General features: G+C 49.8%; 1 protein-coding gene across 1 annotated transcript; it reads left to right on the top strand.

Moving 5' to 3' along the window:
* Nucleotides 1-7,248: 7,248 nt before the first annotated feature.
* On the top strand, nucleotides 7,249-11,841 carry LOC104560724 (putative methyltransferase DDB_G0268948). The gene is made up of 7 exons (XM_062002538.1): nucleotides 7,249-7,307; nucleotides 8,202-8,330; nucleotides 8,608-8,768; nucleotides 9,030-9,243; nucleotides 9,916-10,016; nucleotides 10,739-10,876; nucleotides 11,413-11,841. The coding sequence occupies exons 2-7, from the start codon at nucleotides 8,220-8,222 to the stop codon at nucleotides 11,501-11,503; spliced, it is 816 nt and encodes a 271-aa protein (XP_061858522.1). The 5' UTR covers nucleotides 7,249-7,307; nucleotides 8,202-8,219; the 3' UTR covers nucleotides 11,504-11,841.
* Nucleotides 11,842-12,663: the final 822 nt, after the last annotated feature.

Here is a 12,663-nt window from a genome sequence, read left to right as displayed (position 1 = left end):
TTCTGGTAAGGAAAAGGAAACACCACTGCCAAAATAGGGGTAGGCTGCTTCTCCTGCCCAAGTTCAGCTCTCTCTCCAAGGAGCTGCAGACAGCGGTGAATCTCAGCATAGAAGCCAACAGGACTGTCAGGAACCAATTGTGCCCACAAACACCAGAATCACCATCTGGCACTTTAGTGTGAGCCACCTTGGGGACCCACTGGGCCAACTGCAGTGCTGGGCTGAAGGGCCACCAAAGTGAGTGGGGACATTCAGGTCTGTTTAAGGCCACCAGGTAACAGGAAATCAATGGCTCTGCAGTTACAAATGGAGACAATGATAAGCTGATGGTGCCGCTGTTGTCAGCAAATAAAGACATAAGATCAGCCAGGAAGCAGGGAGGAGCCTGCAATTCCAGTGTGGGGAACGAGAGATTTTGGCATGCTCTGCCCCAGATTCTCACCTGATTTCTTAATTTAATTTTATTCATCAGCCCAACAATCAGTCTTCCCATCTTCCTTCATTAAAAGGTGAAATTATGGGAAAAGGGCATGTTTCCTATTGTTTCTGGAAGATCCCAATGCTGAGGCTTTCCTCTCTGCCAGGGCTTTCAGCTACTCCACGTGCTGCACATCCATCATTCCTGAGGAAGGATTTACGGCAGGATGAGCTAAGGAGCAGGCAGGATTTCAAAGTCAAGGGCACTGTCCTCTGCAGACTTCCTCCTCTGCCCTTGATCTTGCCCCCAACCACCTTTATTTCTTCACAAGCCTTTTGTGTGCTTAAGCACGAAAATAATCAGCTGCCATGCTGGCTGCTACTAAAAGGATCCAGCAATTAGCCATGATACTTACTTGCACATTCCCCAGAATAGTCCCTACTGCAGACTGAGTGAACGACAGAGCCAAGTCAAGTTGGAGGCCTGTAGCCACTGAGGTTCCACAGGGGTTGGTACTGGGGCCAGTCTTGTTCAGCGTCTTTATCAATGACTCAGATGAGGGGAGTGTACCCTCAGCAAGTTCCCTGATGACACCAAACTGGGAGGACTAGCTGATTCCCCAGAAGGCTGTGCTGCCATTCAGCGGGATCTTGACCAGCTTGAGAGTTGGTCAGAGAGGAACCTCATGAGGTTCAACAAGTGCAGAGTCCTGCACCTTGCGAGGAAAAACTCCATGCTGGGGTACAGGCAAGATTGACCTGCTGAAGAGCAGCTCTGCAGAGAGAGACCTGGGGGTCCTGGTTGGTAATAAACTAACCATGAGCCAGCAATGTGCCCTCGTGGCCAAGAAGGCCAGTGGCATCCTGGGATGCATCAAGAAGGGTGTAGCCAGCAGGTCAAGGGAGGTTCTGCTCCCCCTCTCCTCTGATCCTTGTGAGGCCTCATATGGAGTCCTGTGTCCAGTTCTGGGCTCCTCAGCTCAAGATGGTCTGAGAACTTCTAGAGAGAGTCCAATGGAGGGCTAACAAAAATGATCAGGGGACTGGAGCATCTCTGTTATGAGGAAAAGCTGTGAGAACTGGGGCTGTTCAGCCTGCAAAAGAGAATACTGTGGGGAGATCTTATCAACATTTATAAATACTTATATAAAAGGGCAGGTGTCGAGAGGGTGGGGCCAATCTTCTCTTTTCTGTAGCACCCAGTGACAGGACAAGGGGTAATGGGCACAAACCTGAACCAGGAAGTTCCACTTAAACATGAGGAGAAACTTCTTTGCTGTGAGGGTGAGGGAGTCCTCACACAGGTTGCTCAGGGAGGGTGTGGAATCCTCTTCTCTGGAGGTTTTCAAACCTGCCTGGACATGTTCCTGTGCAACCTGATCAAGATGAACCTGTTTTAGCAGGGGGTTGGACTGAATGATCTCTAGAGGTCCCTTCTAACCCCTACCATTCTGTGATTATCTTCTCTCTCCCCTTTCCCTTGCTGTGTACTTCTTTCATCTGGCCCCTCTTTTCACATGAGTACTTCTCTTCTCTGTGTCCAGATGCCAGGGAGTGGGCAGAGACAACCCTGATCTCAGATAAAACCTTGAGGCACAGCTGTAACACAGCCATGCAATTGGCTGAGACATCCTGCATTTGGGGCTAACTCCTTTCTCTGCAGGAAGTTTTAATCCTGTGCCCTGCTGTTTGTAAGCCAAGAAAATAATGCTTTCCATTAATTTAAAGTCTGAGTCCTCTAGGTTTAAAAAGACCCTTGTAGAAATACCGAGTATCTTCCAGTCCCTTTATTCCTAGTTCTAATAATAAATCTTGTTCCTTTTTTCATTGGAGAACAATTAAACAGGGTAAATTCTCCTGAGAGCCAAGGCCATACCAGGGTCTTAAAAGCAAATAAACTTCTTCAGAAGCTGAGAGAAATATCACTGGCTTCTTCACAGTGTAAATAATCCAGGCAGTAAAGCCAGAAATGGTGCTCCAGGGAGCAGCAATGCCCAGAGTGTTCTGCCCATTCCCCCTTGGGCACTGTGGTCCCATCACATATCCTTACCACTGCTACCTTCCCGGTAGGGAGTGACTCCAGCATCAAGACATTTGCAATGCATTTATTTGTTCCTAGTGAGCAAGAGCCTGCTGGTTACATTCTTTTGGCTCCTTGATGTAGTTATCACAGAGGATGGTGTCAGCCCCATCCTGGATCAGTATCTTGGTGATGGGGGAGGTTGGCTTTAACCTACCCAGCCCTCCCGCAGCAGCTGTTCACCCTTTCCAACCTCCTTCTACGTATTGTCTCTCCAGCACAGTTTGACAAAGAGCTGCCAAGTCAATTGAAGCTGAGATAAAGTTTAAAACAATTAAATTTGTAAGTTAAATGCAGCACTGCAACAGGGTGATTTGCTTCCTCTAACTTCATGTCACACGGAGTCCATTTGTGGGGTTGTGCGCTACAAGGCCAGCACTGCGCAGGATAGGGCTCAGCAGCTCAGCACCTTCCACAGCTTGTGCTGGGGAGTCAGAGCAACACCAGGTGAAATATGGCCCCAGCTATTGCCAGGGCTCCCATCAGAGTGGGCACAGTGCCTTCATACATGCACTGAACCTGGGTTTCTTTTCCTAGGAAAATGTCTTGGAGCTCACTACAAGCAGTAACGGTGGTGCCAGCATGTGCATTGGGGCCCTGCATGTCGCAATTGCCCTTGGAGAATTGCCTAGTGTTCAAAATTTCTGAAAACAAGGCCACTTACTTCATGCCACAGTGCTGCTCTTCCTAGTTCTGAAGATCAGTGTGTCTCCTCCTTTGTCTTCCTCCCACGGGTAGGGTCAGGACGCAGTGGTAGTGCCAAGTTACAAGGCAATTACAAGAATTGCTGCAATTTTAAGGTCTATTTTCAAAGACCTGGCCAAAGAGGCACCTCTGCTACCGCGGGAAGAGGTTTCAGGACTTACTGCATCTCCAAGAGGGTCCTGCAGCGTCACCTCTACACAGCTGCCAGCAGTAGCAGACAGAGACATTCAGCCCAAGGAAAGGTGTGGAATGAAAAGTATCTCAAATTCCTAGAAGTGCCACACATCTTGGCACCTCGAGTTTAGCTACATGGGGTTAAGCGATGTCCCTCTCCACACTGAGTAGCGACCACAACAGATTTCCCTCATGGGGATGCAGCTGTCAAGAACTGGGATTTTTCCTCAAATTCCTCTTGGTAAATGTGGAAAGGTAACCTGGAGCACTTTCCAGGTAGGGGATTATTCACAGAGGAGGTGCAGAACTGAACATTCTAAGCAAGGCACTTTGTAATTGTTTTAGTACTCTGAGCCTCTAAAATTGGAAAACCCTCTGAAAGCTGCAGCTCAGTGTATCTGGCAGCATTTGAGCTCCATGGGCAGGATCCCACAGGCAGAAGTTGGCATGTGAGTGGTGCAGCCTGGAGGGGGACATTGACTTCATTGCAGAGAAGGATGGTGAATGGCACGTCATTAGGGAAAAAGAAAACTCATGATTTTTAAAGCCGCCCAGGGCTGCAGTAGCTGGGCTTAAAATACAGTCACAGAGAAGAGAGATGAAAATTCATTTTCCATTTTAGAAATGGTTATAATTAATTAGAAAGTGCTTATGAGTTTTGTAATGTGTGTTTTGTAGCTGCAGGAAAAGAATGTGGTTAAGAGTTCTCCAAGTGAAATTAGGGAAAATTTTTCTGCCAGAAAGTTATTGCTGGGGATGGTGTGAGTGCAATTACAAAGCCAAGCTTGTGCTGATTGACATTTGTATTCTGGCAGAGCAGCTCTTCCCCACTGGCACCAAAATGAGGCAGGAGGGAAAGGAAATCTTCAGAAATATCAAAGCATCTGGCTAAGGTGATGTCAGGTGGCTTGTTTTCATGAGGCAGTGCGCTTTCCCTGGGATCTCAGGTCATTACACTGGGAAGAATTCCATACAGTATTTACTGATATGCAATGAAATGAACCGCAATAGCAGAAATGAAATGGCTTTTCTTCATATCAAGATGAGATATTTCAGCACTGTGGAAATGACCACTGTTGGTGAAAAATACCAACAAGCGATGCAGGAAGACTGACAGGCATCTCATTTGGATTTCTTCCCCAAAACAGAATTTTAAATTTTTTAAATACATTTCAGAGTGAGATATATTCCCAATGAAAAAATCCCCAAGCATCTCTCTGGAAACGGTCACAGAGGCTGCAGTGAAAGATCAGCAGCTGAGTGGGAAGGATGGCTGGGGGAAGGTAAGGACGCGGTGCAGACTGGGACTGCCGGTGGTGGAGGGGCATGGGAAGGTGTTAGAAGCACCCAAGCAGGTCCCCTCTCTATTTCCCAAGGACAGGAATTGATCTCCTGGCCACAGACGAGGCTAGGGCTCGGCTTGCTGATGCTGCTTGGAAAAGCAAAGCTCTGGGACCTAGGTTGCCACTGCATTCTGCACAGGCACAAAGGTAGGGAGGAGGCGGAGCCAACGGGCACAATCTTCAGGAGAGCAGGTGTGGAGGGATGCCGGTATCTTACATTCTCCTCTGCATTAAGATTTGGGTTTGGAGGTCTGCTTAGTCAGGAATGCACTGTATAATTTAAATCCATAGGGCCTGTAGGTTTGGGGAAAAAGTTGGTGAAGCCCCTGGGATGTTCTGGTATACTTTAAAGCCTATGATTTCATAGTGGGCTGGTAGGGATGATGGACAGTGTCTGATTCTCTGTGCCTATGGTATAACTCACATTTGGGCTACAGCTCAAAGGCTGAGGAGACCAATTTGCTGCTGCATGGTGTACGGCCAGCAGAGATGAGCTGTCACTTGGAGAAGATGACAGACTTGGGGTAGGGGGGAATCCAAGGCAGCTGGATCCCAAAGACGAAGAGAACTTAGAAAAGGACTGGTGCCATTTGCAGCCCGTGCTTGGCTCATTGTTTCTTCTAATGCAGGTGTTTGGTCTCAGCTGTAGCCAGACCCTCAGCAAGTTCACAGATGACACCAAATTAGGAAGACTGGCTGACTCCCCAGAAGGCTGTGCTGCCATCCAGTGGGATCTCGACCGGCTTGAGAGTTGGGCAGAGAGGAATCTCATAAGGTTCAACAAAGACAGGTGCAGAGTCCTGCACCTTGCGAGGAACAACCCCTTGCACCAGCACAGGCTGGGGGTTGAACTACTGAAGAGCAGCTCTGCAGAGAGAGACCTGGGAGTCCTGGTTGATAATAAACTAAACATGAGCCAGCAATGTGCCCTTGTGGCCAAGAAGGCCAATGGCATCCTGGGATGCATCAAGAAGAGTGTGGCCAGCAGGTCAAGGGAGGTTCTTCTCCCCCTCTCTACTCTGCCCTGGTGAGGCCTCATCTGGAGTCCTGTGTCCAGTTCTGGGCTCTTCAGCTCAAGAGGGTCAGATAACTTCTGGAGAGAGCCCAGTGCAAGGCCACCAAGATGATCAGGGGACTGGAACATCTTTCATATGAGGAAAGGCTGCAGAAACTGGGGCTGTTCAGCCTAGACAAGAGGAGATTGAGGGGAGATCTTATTAACATTTATCAATATCTAAAGGGTGAGTGTCAGGAGGTTGGGACATCCCTTTTTTCAATGGTATCTAGCAACAGGACAAGGGGTAATGGGATGAAGCTGGAACACAAAAAGTTCCACTTAAATATATGAAAAAAACTATTCTTCTGTTCAGGTGATGGAGCCCTGGCACAGGCTGCCCAGAGGGGTTGTGGAGGCTCCTTCCTTCGAAGTCTTCAAGACCCGCCTGGACATGTTCCTATGCGACATGATCTAGGTGGACCTGCTTTAGCTGGGGCGTTGGAGCAGATGATCTCTAAAGGTCCCTTCAAACCCCTACCATTCTATGAATCTATGATTATCTGTATATGGATCATGAGAGCAGCCCATGCTGTGAGGAGCTCAGACTTAGGGAGGGCTAGGTGACTGAAGCCTGGCACATCATCCCTCCCTGTCTGCAATCATGCTTTCTGCAAAGTACTGCCAAAATTAAAAGTATTAAGAGGCTGGACTCTTGCCATATGCTGCAGGACACTGTGGATTATGAAAACACAGAGGCCTTCGGTGCTTGTGTTTTATTTTCTCTTGGGGCAGAGCTGCACTCCAGTACAATGAAGCAGCAGGTGACACGAATGAAGCACTCAGAGCACAAGCCCAGTAAGTTCAACTCATGCTTTGATTCAGCAAGCTGCTTCAAGGTGGCCTCCAACTTCAGCCCCTGGTTAAGTTCCACTGATTTCTCCTAAAATTGGGAGGCACTTAAAGGTTATACTAATTAACACAGATTCACCAGTGCTGGGAAAGTAAAAAGTGAAGTGAACAAGCTTCAGGTGAAACATGGCTCTGCTGGTTTTAGGTGCATGCAATGAGCATCCCTCTGGTGTGAAATCCTGGCCTAGGCCTGAAATAATACTGCCTTGTGCCCTTAAAGCTGGTTCTGCGATTTCACAGGCTCTTTCTTTTTGCTGGACAACAGGAGGGGATTGCGTTATAGCCAGATCCATATGAGTACGGCTTCGAGTGCCTGGAGGGTTCGAATCCTGTTCTGCTATTACTAAGACAGACGAGACTGTCTCTTTTCCGGGTTAAGTAAAGGTGGCCCGTCCACCCGTGCAGCGCCTGCTGCCACTCACGTCCCCTGCCCGCGGTGCCTGGGGCTGCTGAGCATCCCGCTGGTCCGGGGCCATTTTTTAGTTGGCGGGTCGGCTCTCGGTTCACTGCACCCGGCGCGGATGCAGGCTCGGGAAGCTGCCTTCCAGCCCCCTCCTGTCGGGCTGCGGCCGAGCGGTCCCGGGGCGGTGCCTGCCCTCCCCGCGCCCTGCCCATGCCCCGGCCCGGGGCCCGCGGCGGGGCGTGCCGGTGCGGGAGCGACTGCAGACGGAGGCCGCAGGCGGTAAGCGGGGGCCAAGGTGCCCAGCGGCGAGCAGGGGGGTTGTCGCTGGGAGGAGGCTTCTCGGAGAACACGGCAAGCACCCGGCGCGCCCCTCGCCAAAAAAGGGCTTTGGCAGGGCTGATGCTCCGTGCTGCGAGGGTCCCGAGCTGAGCCCGGCATCTCGCACCACATGATACAATAACCCTTTGTTGCCTGGCTCTGGGTGTTCGCGTGTCACATCAGGCGCTGCTCCCGCTGCCTTCCGCCCGCCCCGCTCGCTGTGAGCACGCGGGAGGGTATAGTTACCCGTCAAAGGAGGCAGGGGACGTTTGTGGTCGGTCTCGGGGCCCGCCGTCAGGCCACGGAGCCGGCGCTGTCGCCCCGCGGTAAACAGGAACTGCCCCAGAGCCTTCTGGTGCCGCGCCGTGTGTCCGTGTGTCAGCGGCAGCCGCTGCGCCTCGGCCCCGACACCTGCGTCTACAAAGAGACTTCGAGCCTCTCCAGGCGGGAAGGGTGAAAAACCACCAGAAGGTTCAGAAGGTGCAGGGCGTAGTTGTGGTTGTATTGCTAACAGTGAAACAGGGATTTCCTTTAAAAATAAAACAGAGTTTTCTGCTGGTAGATCAATTTCAATTTTCCAAGCAGGTGGGGAAAGCAAAGGAGCAAGGAGAAGGGTTAAAAAACCTAGGAAGCTTTTCCTTGTTGGAGGCTGCTGGTTTGCTCCTGTGATTGGCTTATACTTCTGGGAGGGATGCCTGGAGAGCAAGTTTATGCTCCCTCGGTGGAGCCTCATGGGCAAAGTCCTCCTGGGGCACCTGCCAGGAACTGGGGATTCCAGTGCCTACACTTGCAAGCTAAGGAGGCAGGAGGAGTTTGATCCTGTGGCGACAAACCTGCCCTGCTGCCTCCTCCTAGGTGCCAGGTCACCCAAGCATGGCCACCCAGATGTTCGAGGGGAGAGGGCATGCAGCCGTCTACCGGAAATACAGGTTTGCGCCAGGCAAAGAGCTGCAGCAAACCATCCTCACCTACCTGCAGGAAAAGGTGAGTGGGGCCTGAGCAGGCTGCAGGACAAAAAAAAAACAAAGGGACAGGGTATTAATTATTTGTGGGTGGGGTATTTTTTTATCCTGCTGGGAGTGTTACCTAGGGAAGAACAAATCAGTAGTGCTCAGGGTGAGATGTGGACACAGAAAGAAGAGTCTTTCTGCTGCTTGTGTCATGATGAAGCTGCTCGTCTGCTGAATGCTTGGGGAAAGCGTGAGATACAAGCATGGAAATTGGGTGGTTGCTGCTGAGACACATCCCCTCCTCCCCATAGAGAGCGGATCCTGCTGAGCTGGTGGTGGATGTCGGCTGTGGATCAGGACAAGGCACTCGCTTCCTCGCAGAGCACTTCAAAAAGGTAGTGGGAACAGACATCAGCGAAGCTCAGATCCAGGAGGCCAGGGACACCACTTCCATGACCAACGTCTCCTACCTGTGAGTGTTCATTCAAGCAAGCTCAGCTGAATGAATCCTCATCCAGAGGTGGTGTTTTGTGACTGTGGTTGTAAGAGCCAGATGGCACCAAAGAAAATCTCATTTGATGTGATTCCTGGTGTGAATGGGCATTATCCTACAGTAGCTGTGGTTTTGTAGCCCAAATGGCCATTGTTGTCAGTGGGCATTTTTTTTGAGTCTTCCTGTTTTACTGTCTAATTCCTACATTACACACTGCCTTCTCTTCCTACCTGCTTCCAGCGTGTGCCCTGCAGAGGAGCTGCCATTTGAGGATGCCTCAGTGGACCTCCTGACTTCATTTACAGCTGTGCACTGGTTTGACCTTGAGAAGTTCATGAGAGAAGCAAACAGAGTGGTGAAGCCGGGTGGTTGTGTAGTCCTCAGCACCTACACCGTGGACATGAGTCTGCACTACGGAGACTGCTCCGAAAAGCTGACTAAAATCTTCAGAGAGGTAAGGTGATGAAGCCTAGATCTCGGGGCTTCCCCTCCTGGTCTTGGCATAGGGAGCCGCATAGTATTTAGATGCAGAGAGGAAAGCAATGGGCTGGGGTGGTACAACTAGAGAGGTCCTATTGCAGGATGGTGCAGAGAGGGACGGTTAAACAAAAGGAGACGGTTGAGGGTTAGGTTTAGTAGCTCCCACAGAGTGCAAGGCCTGGCTGGATGAGAAGAGGGATGTTAGGATTAATAGAGCAGACTGTGATGCAGTGAAAGGCTACGGAGCAGGTCTGGGCAGCTGGTATTGTCAAAGAGCCTTTTCCTGTTGCATTGATCATCATGAAAAGAATGAGAAATAGAAACTACTTGGGAAGAGTAAGTGTTTTTTCGGTGATGTTTTTTGACAAGGCATGTTTTAACAACTCAGTAAAAGGAGACTTTCCATTGTGAGAACAGTGTAGGGAGAAGGATAGGATCTTTATCGCCTATAACGAAACAAGATCCTTAAATTCTTGACACTAAGCAAGATTTTGGTGGATTTTAATGCAAGGAGTCTTTATAAAAAACCCAAACAAACTACATGTATGAATGCATCAGATTTAGGGCCAAGAAAACCTTAGTTAAGTGGAAACTGAGAGCTTCAAGTGTTTTTGTGGTTTTATTTATTAATATACTGTCTCTACAGTCCGGGGACCTGATTTTAAAATACTCACATAGTAGATTAAAACTCGTCTTGGAGAACTACAAGGAGATCTTTGAGGCCTTGCCTTTTCCAGACAAGAAGAGGTGAGCAGAAACCCCTCTGCACAGCACCAGAAGCAGATAGAGGTGGCATCTCTGCTGCTCCACAGGCTGCTCTGCTACCAGCCCAGTGAAGGTGTAAGGGAGATGGGTTTTGGCAAATGCCATTGCATCATGGCAGAGCCATGTGGCTGCATTTCCACTCCTCTTGGATTTAGTGTTGCTCAGTGCTGGGCCAGCATGTGTGGTCTGATGATCTGGGATCCTTCCTGCTCAAGGCGGTGTTGTGTTAGGATTGGATTTTTTTTTTGTGGTGGTTTATGATAATTTGAGGCTTCTGGGCTGATCCCTTAATGGATGAAGGGGGGAAATGGAGTAAGAGAAAGAAGCCCCAGACCTCCAGGAAGCTAGTGCCTGCCTCCTGACCCAGGCATGGCGCAGGAGCTGATTCCACAGGCAGAAAGGATGTGTCATTGCAGAGGTGTTGGTATCTTGGCTGCTGGAGGGGAACGGGCTCTACAGGTGAGCCTGTATCCAAAGGGCTGTTCAAGTCACAGACTGTTAGATGGTCCCTGTAACCATCTCTGCTTCTCAAGAGCTGTAACTGATGCACTACTGAGTCACCAAATGCCAAAATCAGATGATGTTTCCATCTGTTGGACCTTTGGTGTCAGGTGTTTTATTCACCACCACCTCAATCTGTTCTTGTTCCACTGCTTTTGAGATTGAACTTGCCAATGTTCCTTTCTTTCCCATCTCCCTTCTAGAATCACAGATATCTTTGACAAAATTCCTATGACTGTTGCTGGTTTGGTTGGTTACATGGAGTCTGCCTCCCCATATCAATCCTTTATGAAGAATGAACCTGAAGCTGCAAAATCCCTCCTCCAAGACACTGAAAAGAGGTGAGAAAACTGCTTGGGAAAGCAAGCAGGGCATGGAGGATGCCTTGTACAGTGCATGGTGAGGTTGTAAAGTTCTCTTCAAAGCTAGAAGTGAGATGTGCCAGTGGTGCACTCCCTCCTTTCCTTAGGTGTGATGGACACTTGTCAAATCCTCATCTGCTCACAGCAGGGTCAGCCTCACTTTGAGTCAATTGACTTAAACTTTAAATCCATGCAGCTGTGCAGTGTTCTTGCACTGATGTCAGGGGTATCTGTGTCTCCATCTTGATTAGCACAGGAAGAATATTGCCATTAGCATCTTAACCAGTCTATTTTGCTTCCCAACAAAGGCTCATTGCAGAGCTGGGAAAGGGAGGCATCCTTCAGCCTGCTCACTGTGTCACTGACCAGAACAGCCCTTCCATCTATGTTGGAAGCATCTGCGGTTAAGACCTCTGCTTTGGGTGGAAGAGACAGTCTCTGGTTGTGGACGTCACCTCATGTTAGGTGGGAACTGTCTGAGCAGAGCGAGACCATTCCTCTGTTTCTTGTTGCAGGATGCTGGAGATGATGGGAGTTTCTTCTCGTGAAACCCCCGTGGAGTTCTGGGTGAGGCATGTCTGTGTGCTGGGCTGCAAGGGGCAGTGAGAGGAACTTCTCCTGATCTGGTGCTAGAAGGGAAGGAAAAAGTGGATTATCTCCTAACACCCCACTTATGACCACTCTAACTCCTTGGGAAGACTAATGTTTATTTTTTTGGTGATTACAATTTTGACCTTCCGTGGAAAGCAGAGAGGAGTTTATGCCTGCCCACCTGTCCACCTCAGTCTTCCTCTCTGCCCAGTGGTGTGCCCTTGGTACCGGAAGGGCCCAGTTTGAGATGGGTGATGGCTGGATTGTGCTTGAGGATGAGAATCACAGGAACAGCTGAGACACTTGCTGCTTTTCTTACATGATTAATAACAATAAAAAAGCTGAGAAAGTTACTTGTGAGTTCCCCTTTCTGAGAAGCTGTAGATGACCTGCTGGGGTGGGAGTGAGAGTAACTGCACTTCATGGATGTTGCTTACTGAAGTCCTGAATGGTTTTGGAAGAAAGGGCCCTTTGCCCCTTTCCTTGCCCAGGTCTATGCTCCCCAGTCCCAGCTTACTATCACTCACCCATGCTGCAAAGGAAAGATTAGATGCTGTATTTAGAGGAGGGGCAGAGGGAGGCATTGGGCAACAAAGCTGAGCACAGCCTGGCACAGATCGCCTCCTTGTTTGCTTTCTATGTATTTTAAGTCCAGGCACAGCCTCTGTGGGGACCTTTCCCTTTCCAGTAATTCCCACCCTGGCTGCGAAGGCTGCCCTGATGCCAGGGGCAGGTTGTGGCCTCACTGTTACTCCTCAGGACATTATTAAGAAAGGCAGAAGTGCTGCCTCTGCTTTCTGCTCTGAGAGAGCACCTGGAGGGAGGCTCATAGGGGCTGGAGGTGCTTCAGCTATGGGCTTGGGTCTCCTGGGGTATAGCCCTGCCATGGGTACAGAGACTGATTTCTCCCCTTTAAACCCTAGGTATATCTACTGGAGTCACTGAGCTTTCTTCTCTGAGAGAGCACCTGGAGGGAGGCTCATAGGGGCTGGAAGTGCCTCAGCTATGGTCTTGAGTCCCCTGGGGTGTGGCCCTGCTGTGAGTGCAGAGACTGATTTCCCCTTTTAACCCTAGTTACATCTACTGGGGTCCCTGAGAACTGACTTAGCTTGCCCAGAGTGGGGAGGAAAGGCCACTGCTAATGTGAGGCAGGTCCATGTCTTGGAAAAGACCTT

This window comes from Colius striatus, chromosome 9 (assembly GCF_028858725.1).
Source record: "Colius striatus isolate bColStr4 chromosome 9, bColStr4.1.hap1, whole genome shotgun sequence".
Taxonomy (NCBI): domain Eukaryota; kingdom Metazoa; phylum Chordata; class Aves; order Coliiformes; family Coliidae; genus Colius; species Colius striatus.
The sequence above is the reverse complement of the archived record's forward strand: the minus strand, read 5'-3'. Positions and strand labels throughout refer to the sequence as shown.

What these genes read in the sequence shown, in the direction of transcription:
- LOC104560724 (XM_062002538.1), top strand. Translation starts at nt 8,220, where the DNA reads ATGGCCACCCAGATGTTCGAGGGGAGAGGGCATGCAGCCGTCTACCGG. An exon ending in ATGACCAACGTCTCCTACCT is followed by an intron (nt 8,769 to 9,029) that starts GTGAGTGTTCAT and finishes ACCTGCTTCCAG; the next exon opens with CGTGTGCCCTGCAGAGGAGC. An exon ending in CTCCAAGACACTGAAAAGAG is followed by an intron (nt 10,877 to 11,412) that starts GTGAGAAAACTG and finishes TTCTTGTTGCAG; the next exon opens with GATGCTGGAGATGATGGGAG.